General features: G+C 40.7%; 2 protein-coding genes across 8 annotated transcripts in view; one reads left to right on the top strand and one right to left on the bottom strand.

The window, feature by feature from the left end:
• Positions 1 to 15,620, bottom strand: part of NSUN7 (NOP2/Sun RNA methyltransferase family member 7) — a 36,213-nt gene extending 20,593 nt beyond the window's left edge. For 6 of the 7 annotated variants that reach the window (XR_011502259.1, XR_011502258.1, XM_070505996.1 and 3 more), the window contains exons 1-3: positions 15,311 to 15,620; positions 7,959 to 8,017; positions 7,447 to 7,577 (exon numbers count right to left, since the gene is read on the bottom strand). Coding sequence is in view for 5 of the 7 variants with exons in the window: in XM_070505996.1 (XP_070362097.1) it covers positions 7,447 to 7,577; positions 7,959 to 8,017; positions 15,311 to 15,620 (500 nt within the window). In the remaining 2 variants the exon portion in view is untranslated. The remainder of the gene's footprint in view (positions 1 to 7,446; positions 7,578 to 7,958; positions 8,018 to 15,310) is intronic. The other variant, XM_044767737.2, reaches the window with a different exon arrangement.
• A 394-nt stretch (positions 15,621 to 16,014) lies between these two features.
• Positions 16,015 to 18,073, top strand: part of LOC106841282 (collagen alpha-2(I) chain-like) — a 39,751-nt gene continuing 37,692 nt past the window's right edge. Inside the window, exon 1 of the mRNA XM_014857185.3 lies at positions 16,015 to 16,680. Coding sequence (XP_014712671.3) covers positions 16,015 to 16,680 — 666 coding nt within the window. The remainder of the gene's footprint in view (positions 16,681 to 18,073) is intronic.

Genomic DNA, 18,073 nt, shown 5'->3' on the forward strand with positions numbered 1-18,073 from the left:
GGTGTGTGTGGCTGCAGAAAGTTTAAGAAGATTAAGCTTCTTATCCACTCAGTAGAATGAGAAACTTTCACCCAAGAATGTGTTTATGTATGGATGTGTATACATGCACGAGGGGGAGAGAGAAATAGACAGAGAGAGAGAGAACACAGGGGCATGGGAGAGGAGAGGGAAGGGTTATCAAACATTAAACCTTCTAGGGCTATGATAAAATCAGATATGTGTAGTGCTATGTTCTAATGTCACAGAACTACAGGAAGGAACACTAAGAACAATTACATAATATATTAATGCACATCAAAGAATAAATTAATATAAAGGGGGTGAGTTACTGTTCTATATTATACACTGTGAGCTGTTTCTGAATACAGACTATTTTGTTTAAAAAGTCCTTCCAAATATCTATGTAGTTCAAATTTACCATAATAAATGTTATTGAATGAATCATTCAATCATTAAATATAGAGATTAGAGCTGGGAAGCCTAGAAAAATAAACGTGTTGTGTACATAGAAAGAGCACAGCGAGAAATAATTTTCCAAATTTCTAGATAGCAAACATTTCAGACTGTGAATTTTAATACAATTTAATCAACCACAAAGTAATTTAAAGTATATATACAGTTATAAAGATTTTTATATAAATATGCAATATCAGACTGAAGACAAAAACCAAATCCAAATGCTATTAGGATAACCAGACATATTACTTCTGTAAATGAAATATCCTGTGGTTACTAAAAAAACTTCTTCCGTAGCTGTAAGGCAAGCTGCAATGATGAAAACGGAAGCAGAAGTAGCCTTATCCCAACATTCTTGATTCAGAAGTCCATCTCCTGCTACAATTTGAATGTTATCACAGTTACCACCCAATTATCTCTTTTACCAGCATCCCTGTTGTACGTACAACCAGAACTTTCTTTCTATATGTTAAATTGTAGTTATGTAATTCATAAGCTTAAGTTTTAAATGAGCCCATTACCTACAGGACAGACTCTAAATTCCTTATCATAATACACTAGGATATTAAAAATTTAACCTGAACCAACTCTCCCTTCCTCAATTCCCACCACTCCCATCCACAACACTATCGCTGGTTACATACTGAACGATTTGCCACTCCTATAACATGCCACATGCCCTCGCCCTCTCCCTCTCGCCCCTTCTGCAGTATGGTTTGGACTCTGCAAACAGATTACCTAGGTTCAAATTCTGGTTCCACCAACTACCAGCAATACGACTTCAGACAAGTTATTTAGTTTCTCTAAGCTCTAGGAATTAAGAATAAGTACCTTACTTACAGAGTTGTTGAAAAGAAAAGATACTTTTGAATTAAATACTTTTGTATTTAAAGTCAGGCTATTCAAGAAATGATAATAATATGTTTATTCCTTTACTACTATTAACCAAGTACTGTGATCAGAACTGGACTATAAAGATTAATATGATGAATGGTATAAGATACACAGATAAAGGAGAAAGCAAATGTACTGGGAGAAGAACAAGAGTTAGCCCAAAGGAAATTCTACGAGGAGGAGAAACCGGAGCTAACTACTAAAGGAGGAGCAAGAATTTCCCAGACCACAAGAGGAGAGAAGACACACAGATAGCCTGAGTTTTACAAACCAAAAAGGGAGAAAAGACACACAGACAGAGGGCAGAGCACCATAAAGATATGGAGGTGTTAAACAACAAAGATTTACAGAGCATGGGGTAGTGAGAGATCCAGGGCTCAAATCACAAAAAATCTTACACACCATGCATAGGAAGTAGGAATTTTTTTCTGCAGGAAATGGAAAGGCATTTAAGGATAGAGAAATAAAGTTAATTCATGAACAAACATTTGCATTCTTACGATATTCCAGGCACTGTTTAAGGTTCCAGAAACAAAGGAGTGAGCAAGGAAGATGCCATTCCTGACATCACCAAGTATAGAGTCTGGTAGGGAGAGACAAAGCAATTATTTTAAAAGGTCCCAAGTACTAATGCCAAGGGAAGGCAGGCTGCTAGGGTGGCACAAAGGAGAGGCACTGCTACGGGAGTCAAGGGAAGTTTCCCAGGAGCTAGGTTTAAGCTAAGCCATCGGGGAGAAGTAGGAGTTAGCCAGGAGTAAGGGAGGGGTGTGAGAAGAGCTGACCAGTGTTCCAAGTAGAGGGAGCATCACATATGAGTTATCTGCCAATTCTGAAATATGTGTCTGAGAAATTGAGTGATATACAGAGCTTCAATGACTCATGGGGCAGGGAACAAAAATGGAAATGCGGGCATGCCAAGTTTATGGAAGAGGGGCTCTGATAAAGTCCCAGGCTTTAGAATGGGTCACCAAATGACAAGCCCAGGAAAACGTAAAAAGGAACAACTGGTCTTCACAGGGACTGAAGCCCTGTGAACTTCTAATCATTGCAATCTCTGATTAGAATTGGTCACCTGGGCTTGTTAGTGTCCCAAGTCTGGCTGCCAGTAGCAAAGTATATGCTCTCTCTAAAGGAAGATAACATCGTAGGGCTCAAACGAGATAAACTAATATTACATGTAAAATCAAATTATACCTAATATAGTGTGTCCCAAGAAACTTTATGTCCATAAATCATAGCAAAAAAAAAGCTATCCTAATGTTTCCATTTATAGTAGAAACCTACTGGTTTGTATTGTAAGCACCCCTTCCCTTCTGGGAATAGAACCTCTCCGCTTCTGAAAATGTTCCTTCCCGCCCTCCATTCACATAACGTTCTTGGGAAGTATCTCTGACTGACTCTATCTCCTTGGCCACAGCTGATTGGTAGGGGGTGGACACTTGACTCAAACCAAGGTCAAGCAATTTTTCGGGTGTAGCAACAAAGAGGAAAGCCAGACTCTCTAGTGCTTGGTGCTATAAAACGTAAAGCTCCTGAGTTGTCAGCCGCCAAGTTTTCCATTCTGGGAACAAAGAAAGATGAAAGAATGAAGCCACAGCACACCGAGAAGCAGACACTAGAGTTGAAGAGCGTCCTGATGATATTTTAGTCAAAAGACTTAGTTACTAGAAGTGCAGCCACAGCACTGCCCTTCCTGCAGTCTCAGTGTTCAATTCTGCCACAAGAGGCCTGGTCAGAAATGCTCCCTGTTCACCTCTCCAGTTTGAGGTGGGGTCCTGCCAGCTGCCAAAAAGAATCCTAACTGATATACCATTTTCTTTTCATTAATTTCTTAAAGAAATGGGTTTTACTCCTTTTTGGCTTCAAAATTTTCAGAAATTTTATTTAACAATGAACAAAATAACTCACGTTTCTGAATGCCATTACTAATGCCTAACACATCAGAAATGTGATTCTCTTTAAATATAAATTGAATATTTTCTTAATGACAAAAGATAATCTTCAGTGAACTGCTTGAATGTCTCATAAAAATATAAAGTCAGACATTGTCCTGACAGCTGTTTCAGACGATTCACTAAGTAAGTGAAATAGGCTAATAAGCATTTCCAAAGAAGGGGTGGAGAAAGTATGAGAGAGAAAATCTCATGAACAAGTATTTAGGGAGCATTTTGGCAAATGAGAAACTCTGAAGCATTATGGGGAATGAGAAATTTGGAGAAGATGAGAAAAAGGATATATCAGAGCAAATGTTATTTACCACAGAAATACATGGTTGGCTTAACGTTTATAAACCATTCAATGTAAATTACCTTACCATATTAATAGAATAAAGAAGAAAAAACAAATGATCATTTCAGCCTCCCAAAACTCTGATCTCTGTTTTCTTAACTTAGCAAGACAACCGTTTTCCTCTTGGCATTCCCCTTCCTGCACTGCAGCTGGAAAGTACCTCTAGGCATGAAGCCAGGACTACTCTAGGGCTCACCTCACTTGTTTTTATTCTCTCAGGGATCAAGTTTCTGTGTTGCTTCTTGTCTAATGTCCAAAACCTTTGCCTCATATATTTTGTCCAGTTTTCTCATTATTTACAATAGGAAGACAAGTCTGATCCAAGATACTCTCTCATGACTATATAATTACATTTTTAAAATATCACACTACCTACCATGTGGAATGGATTGTGGGAAAGTAAGAATTATAGGAAAGGAAACCAATGAGGAGGCTATTGCCTCCCATTGACAAGTGACAAGTCCAAGTGACAATTATGGTGGCTTGGATTTGGATGGTAGTAATGGATGGAAAGAAGTAGATTTAGCATGTTTTCCAACTGGAGTTACAGGACTCGATGCATTAGGTGTGGTATGGGTGCAGGGGAGGGGAAGAAAAAAGAATCAAGGATGCTATCAAGGTAGACAGTGGGGCCTCAGCCGTAATGTGGAGACTTCAGGACGAATACCTTGGGGTGGGGTAGGAGTATGGACTACAAAGTCCTTCCCCTCCTGCTGCCTTTCTAGTCTTTCTGTGCCCATTCTCCAATTCTGCCTCACAAAAGTCCAACAAATTATTTGGCAGAAACATTCTTGGGTTAGTGTGAGGGCATGAGGAGTAAGAAAGGAAGAGGCTGTGGCCTTTTTTTTTTTAACCTAGTCACATAGTATTAAAAAGTTGCATTTTATACAAGGAATGAGTTCTTTTTTTTTTTTTGAGGAAGATTAGCCCTGAGCTAACATCCGTGCCCATCTTCCTCTGCTTTATATGTGGGATACCTGCCACAGCATGGGTTGATAAGCAGTGCATAGGTCCGTGCCTCGGAACCGAACTGGTGAACCCCAGGCCCCAGAAGTGGAGTGCACAAACTTAACCACTGCGCCACCAGGCCAGCCCCAAGGAATGAGTTCTTAAAAACCTTGCATATGTCAAAAATGGTAAGAGGTGTCATCTAGGACTATACCTCTAAAGCCATGAATAAATGAAGAAAAAGATACAAATTGGTACATAAAGTGATAAAACACCAGGATCCCTGGTACAGGCAACAGCAACAAAGGTCAAACACAATTTTCCTAAGGAGAAAATCATTCTCATTCAATTTCTTGCTAAATAATTACTTCTTCCTCTATCACCTCTTAAAATTAGTCTTTATGCCCTCAGTAGAAACATACTATGGTATACTTCAAGTTTACAATGATTTTACTTCCCTGGGAACAACAGCGCCCAGCTCCAAGCCCCAGAAGATCTACAGAGGTTGGCCTCCAGCATCCTGTTTGAGTTCACAATCCCACTCCATTGGCTATGGGAAGTGGCCAGAGGGAATGCATCTGATCCACATGGAACCAATCAAATTTCCAGGGATTTAGAATTCAGAATTGGGTTGTAGAGATAAGAAGTTAGTCTAAGTGAAGAAACTAACATACAACTGTAACATGTAAGCTCAGAAACTGGGGTGCAATGGTAGGGCCTTTCCTACGTAGACTAGAGAAGCAGAGAAGGCAGATCTTCAGAGAAAAAGAGAATGAAGCAGATACTAAGAGAGAAGCAGAGATAAAGTCCTGACATCTTTCCAGTTCCTGATTTCATATTCTTCCTGAGTCCTTGAGTTGCATGAGATATCCCAGTATCTTTCTAAGAATATTTTTCAATTTTGCTCAAGTTAACTGATGATGGCTTCTACTACTTGAAAACTCTTGATTAAAACTCTCGATTAAAACTCTCTGGCATTAGCTTTATACATATATTTTCTCAGCACGGCTCTACTATTCTCTGCAGTTCAGTCACTAAATACAAGCATTTCTCCTCTAGCATATTATGAATTGAGTATAGTATGAACTGGGTATAATAAAACTGATTTAGGAATAAGATTTACATTATATGAAGATCTATCGGTTTGTAACCAGATATGTGTCAAGGCAGAAGGTAGCATGGTACGTAATATGGGGAAAGGGGAAAATCTGGGGAATCAGGAATCCTTTGACAGTAATATTTCCTGGTTCCTCTGGCCTCCTGAGCCACAGCCTTTGCTTGTCCTATTCCCACCTGCCTTGCTGGCATTCTCAGCTAAAATCTGCTGCTGCTGAAACCACAGTCTGGTCTTTCTGACTTGGTTAGAGCCCTGTGGCTTTCCTGGCTGACTCAGTCTAACCTCAGCTCTCATTAGCCTCATGAGACTAAGCTGAGACTTCCATGGAAGTCTCCTGACTAAGTCAAACAGAAACTGAGAGAAGCTCAGAAAAGCTGAAACTCAGAGCCTGTCCCACAGCATACTGCCCCACCGATTTTTCTCTGATGTATCTGCACCCATCCTGGGAGGCAGGTTGTCCGATGTAGGTATGCACAGTGAGGTGGTTGCTCAGAAACCCACACAGTAAACAGAGGCGAGATCTTTACTTTTCTAACAGAGATAGGACACAGGTCTGATTGCTCTTGCTCTTCTCCATCCCACAATTTCTCATGGCTGTGACTGACATGAGATATGACTATGTCATATTTTTAATCTTCCGGAGTACTTCAACCAACCCTCGCTATCCTAGGCGGGAGGAGCGGTGGCATATACATGGTTAAAGCCTGGGCTCTGGAGTCAGACTTCCTGAGTTTGAAATCTAGCTACTCCCCTTTCTAGCTCTTTGGCATTCTCCCTTTACCCTGTCTGTGCCTCAGTTTTCCCATGTGTGAAAATACAGGTTGGCAACAGTAGCCACCTCACAGGGTTGTTGTAGCTTCTTATAACAATGACTGATGCACATTAACTGCTCAGTAAATGTAAGATATTATTATTACTCCATTACCTGAGCCCTCTGGTCTCAGCCTTCAATAATTTAAACGAAACTCATTGAATTTGCAATAAAAAATAAAAATATTTCATAAAAATATAAAATCAGATGTATTGACAACTGTTTCAGACTGTTCATTAGGCGAAAATCTTCCTACAAGATTGTTGTTGTCGTTGTTATATTGTACTTTCTATTAAAGTTCAACAACATAATAACAAAAGCCCTAACAACAGTAGCACTTAACATTTATTGACCATTTACTATGTGTCCGGCTCTAAACTAAGCATTTTATATGCATTAGTTTAATCAGTTCTCCCAAACACCCTTCGAGGGAGGTACTACTATTATTCCTGTAGTAGGTTTCTGCTGATATTTAGGGCAAAAAGAAAACAAACTGGGAACATGTTTGTTCTCAACTATGGAGAAGTTTTTTCTAATTTGGCAAAGAAGTGAGTTCTTGTCTATTGTTGGAATTTTCTCATTTAATACATGTCAAATTTTTTTAAGAGCTGTAAACAAAGCTAAGTAAATAAATAATAGCTGTTTCAAATGAAATTTAATTTATGTATGTGCTGAAAATTATTAAGAATTTTTCATGATTTTCTACATGCTTACAAGTTGGATCTTACAACACAAGTTTTCAAAAACAACTTGCTTTTAAATAGTATGTTTAACCTGTTCAAGATTGCAAAGGAACTCAAGAAACTTATGAACTTTTATATTTTTTCTCTGTAAATTAACACTTATTTACACATTATATTGTATACAATTTAACCAATGAAAATACGAACAATGATTTTATATAAAACATCCTTTTTGCTTTTACAATTACCTGATAAGAAGGTTCTCTACTTCTTGAACTTCCGCTATGGACTCTTCATTATCAGAAAGGAGACGAGCTTGAAATTTTCTGTCTTGGAAATCATACAGCATCACAATAATAAGGCTGCTCAAATGATCTGGCTACCAAGGGGAAACACACGAAGAAAAGTATACTAACAACATCTAATAGCACTATTTTCCATTCCATCATTTTTCATAAGAGAGCAGGAATATGAACATTTTTACATACTCTGGTTGGATTCAGAGATAGAAAAGGTCTTCAAAATAGAAAAAAATCCTTTCAAAATAAACCTTTCAAAAGACAATTTTCGATATGTTCCTCAAAACGAAAGGACAAGGGTCAGTATTAGAAGCATTAGAAGTAAGAAAGAGTTAAGGGTGTATTTCGAAGATGTCTCAGCACTAAGCAAACTAGTTGTGTGCAGCAAACTAGTGTGAAGGCTTTTTAATACTTTCTAAATAATTATGAGACAGCTAATTATATAAAAGTTGCCTACTTACTATTGTGGTACTTGGAAAAATATAGCTATCTATTAATATAGTTTCCAAAATATCTTGATCTGCAAGACAAGGAAAAGGTCTGTTATTAAAAATATCAAAGCTGAAAATAAAAACTTTGGAATAAAATACACTCTAGACAATGCCATAAAATACTTTTAATTTCATATCTAAAATATACCTCAATTCTTGATAAAGATTTCAATTACAATGACATGATAAAATATTTGTAATCTTCATGAATTCTAGACCCTTATGACCCAGGCTCCACATGGATCATAATCAAAGGAGAAATATCTGAATAGTCAAAGTAATAATAAGCAAATTCCAACCTTTAAGTTATGTCCTTTGAAAAACATTAAAGAGGATCTAATTTACAATGTCTTATCCTTTTTATGTATTGCTGGATTTGATTTTCCAATATTTTATTTAGGATTTTTGTTCTATGCTTATGTTCATGAGGGATGTTGGTCTGTAATTTTCTTCTCTTGTAATGTCCTTGTCCATGTTGGTATCAGGGTTATGCTGGCCTTATAAAATGAGTGGGAAGTGTTCCCTCTTTCTCTATTATCTCGAAGAATTTGTGTTAGATTGGTATTATTTCTTACTTAAATATTTGGTAGAACTCACTAGTGAAGACATTAGTAAGATGACATTTAATCTAAGACCCAAATGACAAGGAATTAACCATGTAAAGATTTGGGAGGAAAGAGCATTCCAGGCAGAGGGATAAGAAAAAGTACTAAGTGGAGGGGCTGGCCTGGTGGCGTAGTGGTTAAGTTTGGTGACTCTGCTTCAGCAGCCCAGGTCTGTGGGTTTGGATCCTGGGCGTGGACCTACACCACTCATCAAGCTACGCTGTGGCAGTGTCCCACATACAAAATAGAGGAAGATGGGCCAATCTTCCTCAGCAAAAAGAGGAACATTGGCAACAGGTGTTAGCTCAGGGCCAATCTTCCTTTCCAAAAAAGAAAAAAAAAGTACTAAGTGGAAACAAGTAGATGTATTTTAAAACCTCCACAGAACGCGAGTATTCCTTTTGTTATCGCTACTTAAACTATATGTACATCATATAACAAATGCTTTAATCAGTAGAAAAGAAAATTGGTCTAGCTTCAATTCATCCAACATTTATGAAAAACCTACTATATGAACAGCACACATGGAATTTCAGTTTTTATTTGTGGGATGGGCAAAGTAAAAATAAGTGACTAACTTGGGAAGCACAGACTCCAATTTTCACAGGAAATCCTTTGGGAATCTTTCCATATTTTGGCCACCAATCACAGCTGTATGGTACAAGGCAATATCCCCACTTCACTTACAAAGAAAATGAAGTTTAGGGTTTCACACCCATAGCACCTGCAAACCAATTCCTATCTACTTCATAGTAGAGCATGAGTCCCTATATACTTCATACTTCTCAGCATGAGTCCCAGTTTTTGTCACGGAAAATATAGTCCTCATAAGAATGAAGAACTTCTAGGGCTGGCCCGGTGGCTGAGTGGTTAAGTTCGTGCACTCCGCTTCAGGGGCCCAGGGTTTTGCTGGTTCGAATCCTGGGCGTGGTCATGGCACCACTCATCAGGCCATGCTGAGGCGGTGTCCCACATGCCACAACTAGAAGGACCCACAGCTAAAAAAATATACAACTATGTACAGGGGGCTTTGGGGAGAAAAAGGAAAAATAAAATCTTTAAAAAAAAAAAAGAATGAAGGACTTTTAAGACAGCAGACCTGCATAGGCTATAGAACTTTGAGCAATGGAAGTGCTGGACTCCTAAGAAACAGGAGAGGCAGAATGAAGGGAAAGAAGACAGAATATGATTTTGCCAACACTGCATTTTTTTCTAGGGCTCTTTTCAAAACCGCTATCATCTCTGGGCTGCCTTTGATACTGTGCAGAATGCACTGCCTTTGTATTTCTACAATTCACCTAACATTCTCACACAGTAATATCAACACTAATAATGTATACAGTCATGTGTCACTTAACGACAGGGATATGTTCTGAGAAATGGGTTGTTAGCCAATTTCCTCATTGTGTGAACATCATAGAGTGTACTTACACAAACCGAGGTGGTATAGCCTACTACACACCTAGGCTATATGGTACTAATCTCATGGGACCACCATCACACATGTAGTCCATTCTTGACCGAAATGTCATTATGCAGCACATGACTATACTTTAGACAGTGCTTTCCATGAGCTAGACATTGTTCTAAGTGCTTTCCATATATTAATTCACTTAACCCTCATGACAACCCTATGAATTAGGTACCATCATTATCCCCATTTTATAGATTAGGAAATGAGGCACAGAATGGTTAAACAATATGTTCATAGCCACACTGCAAGTAGTAGATGAGGGATTCAAACCCTGGCAGTCTGAAGCCCGAGTGCCTGCTCTTCATCACAACATTATGCTGCCTTTCCTCAGCTTACTCTTACAACAAACCAGAGTGGCTAAATAACACACACTGTTAATGCCCAATTTGGGTTACTGCAAACCTTGCCTATCCTAGTTGAGGATAATAGCCCCAATTATCTCTAGTCCCCCACTAATTAAAGCCTCTTCCCTTTAGTCTGTGAAGGGAATTCTTACTCTCCATTCCTCACGTTTCCAGTGGGGAGGGCCTTCCCTAGAGAAACATTCCTGGACTTTCCCTACCCCTTAATCACCACTCCCCAAGAAAGGAAAATTGAGTTTGATTGGTGAAGCTGGAAGAAGGAACTGGGGCCTATCTCCCTTCCTCCCCCGGCCCTCTCTCCCTCTCTCTCTGCCAGCATTTCTGCAGGAGGCATGCATGTATTCCAGGAGGTCTTTCACCATGTGCCTCGTGTGAGCTGGGGTGGAGGGGTCTGCAACTCTTCAGCTGTGCCACGGGTTAGATGGGAAGTTCTAATTCAGGAGCAAAGTGTTTGCAAGCCTATTTGACTGGAGATCTAAAGCCATGTCTCCAAGCATTTTTTTTCTCGCTCTCAACTGGTCCCAAACTCAAGTGTAAAGGAGGAGTGCTATATATTGGACTCCTAAAACTTACACAGTCCATCTGGTCATCCCTCCCATTCTGGAAGAAAGACGGAAGATGTTTCTTCTTTTGACTGTCCCCTGTGTTCTCCCCCTCTATTTTTATTATGAATTCATAGAGTTTCCTTCATATGAGTCACTTCTAGAAACTTCACATCAAGAATGTCAAGGCCCTCCTATAATTATAAATATAGGTATATAGGGCTTTTTAATGTGTGGAAGGAGGGAAAGTTGACAAAATTATTAAAGCCTCTTTGGCAAAACTAGTAAGAATAGCCACATTTTTGAAAGGATATTTGAGAGAAGTAGATACCGGGGGAAAAAAGCTGGCATCATGAAATACAAAGTCATTGTTAAAATGAAACAATGTGAAATGATAAAAAACTAGAATTAGGGATGAGGGTTACTATTCTACCACCCTTTCAACTAGATGAAACCCTTTTTATCCTTCTTCCTGCTTGGTTCCCTAGGTATATCATTTAACCTCTTCTTGAGTTTCTCTCAACTTTTTCATCTGCAAATGAGAATCTTCCATTTCAAAAAACTGGTATATCAAAATATATAATTAGGGCCAGACCTGTGGCCAAGTGGTTAAGTTTGCGCACTCCGCTGCGGTGGCCCAGGGTTTCGCTAGTTCGGATCCTGGGCGTGGACATGGCACTGCTCATCAAGCCATGTTGAGGCAGCATCCCACATAGCACAACTAGAAGGACCTACAACTAGAATATACAACTAGGTACTGGGAGGCTTTGGGAGAAAAAGGAAAAATAAAATCTTTAAGGAAAAAAAATACATATATAATTATTTTGTGAATTACAAAGAGCTATGTAGATATAAGGTATTATTATTGTCATTCAAGAGAAGTGCTTTAACCTCTTAGGTGGCAACCAGAGCTTAAGAGGTTGTTGCTCTAGATCATTTTCCTAATGACTCACTGTGCAATCCAGAATTAACTCAGCAGGCCTGGGTGGCCAAGCCCTGCACATTCCAAAGAAAGGTTCAACCCTTGAAGAGCTCCTGGACAATAACCTCTAAGCCCTCAGAGCACCTTGTTGATCGAACTGTCTTTATCTACCTGGGGCCTTGGGCCACGTGGTATAAGCTTGACCTCTGGAAAAGCTAGAGATTGAGGAAGGTCAGTCATGAGGTCACTCCTTGTCTACATGACTGACCCTGCAACAAAAATCCCAGATAACAAGGCTTGGGTGAGGTTCCCTGGTTGGCAATACTTCATTTGTGTTGTCATACAGCATTGCTGGGAGAATCAAGCACTGTCCATAAGACTTCACTAAGAAAGGACAATAGGAAGCTCATACCTGGTCCCTCCTGGACTCTGTCCTACGTACCTTTTTCTGGTGCAGATTTTAATCTCCATCCTTTCACTGTGATAAACTGCAACTATGAGGATAACAGCTTTGTTGAGTTCTATGAGTCCTTCCAGTGAATCAGTGAACCTGAGGGTGGCCTTGGGAACCCCTGATGACAGTTACTAATTCCCAAAGCCATAACTAAACCATACATTAAGCACTTACATGGTTTTTTACTGACAGTTACATGATTATGAAAGGATCAGGTTAATGCCACAGCCAGTTCCTGGTTCTGAAAATACACCGATTACTATACACCTAGAGAGGCAGGAGAAAGAACTAAGCCAGGAATAAGAGCAACAATTTCGGGAACATCTCTTTCCTCTGGTTTTTTTTTTTCCTTTATTTATTGTTCATTAATTTATTTTTTAAGAAATCACTTTTCCAGTCTTTTCTTCTGTTTTAATATTTAGAATGCCTTGAAATATCCAGAGATTCCCTGAAAAAATAAACTAGCTGCTAGCACACTACTTCTGTGACAGAAGCCAAACTTAATTAGACTGCTCTTCATTACCTTCGTTAGCAGAAAATCGACCTTGGGGTTATTTAGTAAAGCAGGACTAGCGGTTGTCTTGATTTAAAAAAACATTATACTGAGTCCTTTAAATCTTTAAAAGGTTAATCAGACAAACAGGACACTCGGCTTTGAAAGAGCTCATACACAAAGGACATCAACAAAGGAGCCAACAATAAAATTGAACAACGGAAGACACAACCAAAAGAATATACTTAACATTTGTATAATTAAGAGATTTTCCTTGTCATTTTTTTCCTTGTACTTCCTTTAAAAAAATATGGTAATATGATCCGATTACCTAATTCACAAGTTTACCCATAAAACGGACCATTACCCAAGCTTTCTTTAGTTTGTACACTAACCTTTTCAGCTTTACTGCTCCTATAAAACTTCAGGGAAGAAATTCTGAGTTTTCTTTTCTGAACCTATACTGTTAAGCCAGACATGAGTTTATAAAATATTACATGTGGAGATATTGATAGAACACTAATAGAAGATAAAAGTGAAATGCACGAGAGCCTCCAATATTTTAAAGCAAAATATTAATAGATATTATCATAAGAAGAAAATAATACTTGTGCCAAGTAAACAACCAAAGCCATCTTAGTTTAGAATTTGAACTTATAAAATGAACATTTTAAGGAAAAGCAGGTTTCTAAAGGCCTATGACAATAATTTATCTGAATGGGGTTTTCTGGGTCATTAAAAACATCAAAGACCGTTTCATAAAACAGAAATAAGGATTGAGAGAAAGAACAAGATAATACACCAGACATATCACTAGAGCATGGCCATCTAGTTAGCGCATTAATTTTACAAAAAATAATTTCAGGCTTTTATTATTGATTTCTAAACATAAGAGTCAATATTCTACTAGGAAAAAAATCATCTATGATAGAGTTTTGACATTAACATTAAATACCAACTAATCAGCATAGATGCCCGGGCTGCATTTCATTGTTGCATGGAGAAAATGTTAAAATGTCATCCGACTCATTATTTAAAGTGCAATATTTTGGTTCGTCTTTAAAAGTACATTTTAATAAGGGGGTGAAGAGAAGGGATGAAACAGAATCTGAAAGATTAAATGGGAGGAGGAAAAATCGTTAAGACACATTTAAAAAGAAACAAAAAATCACAAACAGAAAAGAAACACGAAAACTAAAGAGAAGCTGCTTCTTAACATCAGATTTTTTTCTGTGATGAAAAACACCTGGCTTCAAAGTTGAACTGTCATCTCTACAGTCAACCAAAAATATATATTCCTGTCTAGATAATTAATAAGACACTTTAATTCAATTGAGCAATTTTTAACTGCCTATGAGCAAGGATGTGCAAGGCCCGGTAAGAACTAATACTAAGGAAATACACGCAAATGAGTGCTGCCCTTTCAAGGGGTCTCTTTAGGAAGCCATATGCTCACATGTCAGCAATACTGCCAATACTCAAACATTTCTGGAACAATGTTCAGTTTACAAACCAATATAAACTTTATAGTTGATATTATATGATAACATACTGTATTATCCTATAGTTTATAGCTAATGCAAAAATAAACATCTTCAGGCCCTTTGACTGCTCTCATAGCAACAATGTTTGGTTCTGTGCTACAGTCAACTCCACACTCGGAAGCTGATAATTCACCACTACTGAGGGAATGTGAAACATTGCATCTCAATCCCTGAAGGCAAATTAGAAAGAGGAATTCTACAAAAGTTTGGAGAAATAAATTTACGAGCTTTCCCAATCAAATTAATTTTGGTATTCATTTCTAATATATTGCGCTTTTTCTTCTTATTCCATCTGTTCCTCTCCCCCGCTCCTTATTGGTTTTTCTACTTGTGAAAGTTCATACACTAAAATACAAGCTGTAAACGCAGAGAACAGAAAAAAGAAATACCCAAGGAGCAGAAACTATAATGGGATACTTCAGTGGATTCTTGTTCTTCCCACTAATGGGATTCTTTCCTTGTTCAATTTATTTATTTACTTATTTGGTGAGGAAGATTGTCGCTGAGCCAACACCTATGCCAATCTTCCTCTATTTTGTATATGGGACCCCGCCACAGCATGTCTTTACCAGCGATGTACAGGTTTGCGCTGGATCTGAACCCAGGAACCAAGAGCAGAGCAGGAACTTAACCACTATGCCAGGGGGCTGGCGCCCTTCCTTGTTCAAGCTAATGACTGTGCATTACATCTAAGGACAAGGCACGAAGCTGGGCACCAGGAAATCTGCAGTCACAGTTCTGGCCTGAAAGAGCCTGTTTTCCCGGAACTCTCCTAGTTCCTTGACATTTGCAACTCACCGAAGAGATGCATATGCATAAAAAGAAAAGCTGGTGAGTATGAGGGGGCGGGGAGGGGCTCGGCACTCTACAAATTCTCTCGTTATCATTTTTTTTTAGTGCTGATTTTCCAGACTGGGACTACTCACACTTCAGGGCACTGAAAGCCAGCTCATAGGACGAACGCCGAACGGATTCATCCTCACACTCGGACAAGGACTGCAGGGGTTCACTCCCATATTTTATTAAGACTTTTTCTGGTGACTTTTCGATTCGAATACCCTGAAAAATGTTCGCTGCCATGACGTAAACGGAGTCCGGATAGCCAGTTTTTTCGGGTAAACCAGTGGAGTTGTTTTCGCCGGATGCTGCGTCGTGTGACAGTGCCAGGGAAGCGAGTTGGGAGATCTCGGTATTGTTTTCCTTCGAAAACTCCAGTTCACCTGTGGAGTTCAGCATGTCTGCCTCTTGACTGTCGTCGGTAACTCAAGCTTGAATTACAAGTCAGATGTTTTTCCTTGGACCTTAAGCATCGTCTCTGTGAAAAGAAAAGGGCATCTCGGTAAATCACTCTTCCTGCAGGACCACACCTGGCGGCCCATTTCGTGGTGGCCTGAAAGACTCAGAGGTGGCATTTACCGGCCGATGCGAGCATCCCATACTTGGAGCCCAACAAGCCCCACGAAACCTCCCTACGCTCAGAAAGCGAGGGCGGTGGAGACGGCTAGGAATCGCCTCCGAAGCGACCAGAGATTTCCCCGATGGGGGGCAGCGCTCTCCCACGAGCCGCGTGTGCGGCCCACGGGCGCCCCTTTCACCGGCTCCCGCCAACCTCCCTTACCCCAGAGGGCCGATGTTGCCCGGGGCTTGGGGACCGAGACGCGGCAGCCGCTGCACTTCGGGCACCGCAGGCAGGTGTCGGAACCAGTGCCCCCAGGAGCCCCGGGACGGCGGGACGGCGGCCTGCGAAGGCCGTTTGGTTCAAAGGCAGCCTCTCCCACCAGCCGGATTCGGGGCAGGGGTCGCGACTTCCGGTGCTTGGTTAGCTCCGGCTCCCGGAAGGCGGGCGCGCCTCAGGACCTCGCCTGGCTACGCACAGTGGCCCTTCGCGGACGCGGCTACGGAGCCGGGTAGAGTGCGAAATGGTGGACCCGCGGGCTCACGTCGCGGAAGGGTAGGCCTTCCCCGCCTTTCGCAGGCCTCGGGCCGCGGACCCTGGTTTCCATGGCAGCCGCGGGGGGGCGGGGAGCGCGAACTCCGTCCGAGAGACGTTCCCGCGGGATTTGGCGGGTGCCGGCCTCTAGCTCGGCGAGTTGCTCCTCCTCCTGCATCCCGGGACACCCGTGCCAGCCCCTCCTCCAGGTCGAAGGCTGGTGGCGCAGCTGGACCGCGCGGTCCTCAGGGTCCTCGACTTCTCCAGAATCACGTGTCTCCTCTTTCCCGCGTACCCTTGAAAGCAAGGATACTGCCAACACCCAGCTTAGCGAGTTTAGCAGGGGCGCAGGAAATGTTGAAACAGGTAAGTGTAGAACTACTGCAGAAAAGGAAAAAAGACCATCCGTGCCTTTTAGAACAATAGACATCATCTTAGACGGACTATTCCAGGGCAAGTTGTGTAAAGATCTTTGTCCAGTTAAGAGCGCATCCCTCTTTCCAGGAGTTGCCTGCAAAGAAAGATGTTGCTGAAATGAACCTGCAAAGGATCAAATTGGCCCCGCCTTCCAAATTATAGAATGGAACTGGGAACCCCAAAGGGCTTTAATATGGCTACTTTCGTTTTTGAGAGCCCTAGAATGAAATCTGCATCATAATGCATCGAAGAAAAATCTGTGCCGATTTTTAAATGTGGTAGAAAAATACTTTATTAATTTTTAGAATAGGGGCCAGCCCGGTGGCCAAGTGGTTAAGTTCGTGCCCTCTGCTTCTGCGGCCCAGGGTTTCACCAGTCTGATCTTAGGCACTGACATGGCTCCAGTAATCAGGCCATGCTGAGGCGGGTTCCCATATAGCACAAACAGAAGCACCTAGAACTAGAATATACAACTGTGTACTGGGGGGCTTTGGGGAGAAGGAGAAGAAAAAGAAAAAAGATTGGGGGGCCGACCTGTTGGTGCAGTGATTAAGTGCGCAGGTTCTGCTTCTGTGGCCCTGGGTTCGCTGGTTGGGATCCTGTGCGGACATGGCACCACTTGCAAGCCATGCTGTGGTGGGTGTCCCACATATAAAGTAGTGGAAGATGGGTATGGGTGTTAGCTCAGGGCCAGACTTTCTCAGCAAAAAGAGAAGGATTGGCAGCAGATGTTAGCTCAGGGCTAATCTTCCTCAAAAAAAAATAAAAAATAAAAATTAAGACAAAGAAGGTTGGCAACAGATGTTAGCTCAGGTGCCAATCTTTAAAAAAAAAGATGGAATTGGTTGGAAGTAAAAATAAAAATCTGTTAGATACTTGGTCTCCGTTTTCTCCCTAAGGCAAAAGAAATCAAAGCCTGCAAATTGAGTGAAATTCTTAATTCTGGCAAAGTCATGTGAAAAGCTTGCAGGTCTAAGCCCTAGACTCAACAAAAAGCATGCTAAATATGCTGAAGGGTGAAATAACCCTAGAGACCCTGCTGGCTACTGGTTGGGAATGTGAGAAATTTGTCCAACTTCTCTGTAGAAGTGGTCCAATCTGGAAAACAAGCATATACATATATACTAGCATCAGTTATGGTCACTCAGAGATTCTAAGTTGTGTTCTCTAGTCCTTCCCTTGGTGTGTTAAACAGGAAGAGATAGACCTTGGCATGTGATAAACTTACATCTGTGTAACCTTAGGCAAGTCCATAACATCTCTTGGCTCACTTTGTGCATCTGTAAAGCGGAGACTAATGCCTCCCTTAGGAAATATTTGTGAGGATTTAATGAGATGGTGT

Source organism: Equus asinus, chromosome 3, assembly GCF_041296235.1.
Source record: "Equus asinus isolate D_3611 breed Donkey chromosome 3, EquAss-T2T_v2, whole genome shotgun sequence".
NCBI classification, from domain to species: domain Eukaryota; kingdom Metazoa; phylum Chordata; class Mammalia; order Perissodactyla; family Equidae; genus Equus; species Equus asinus.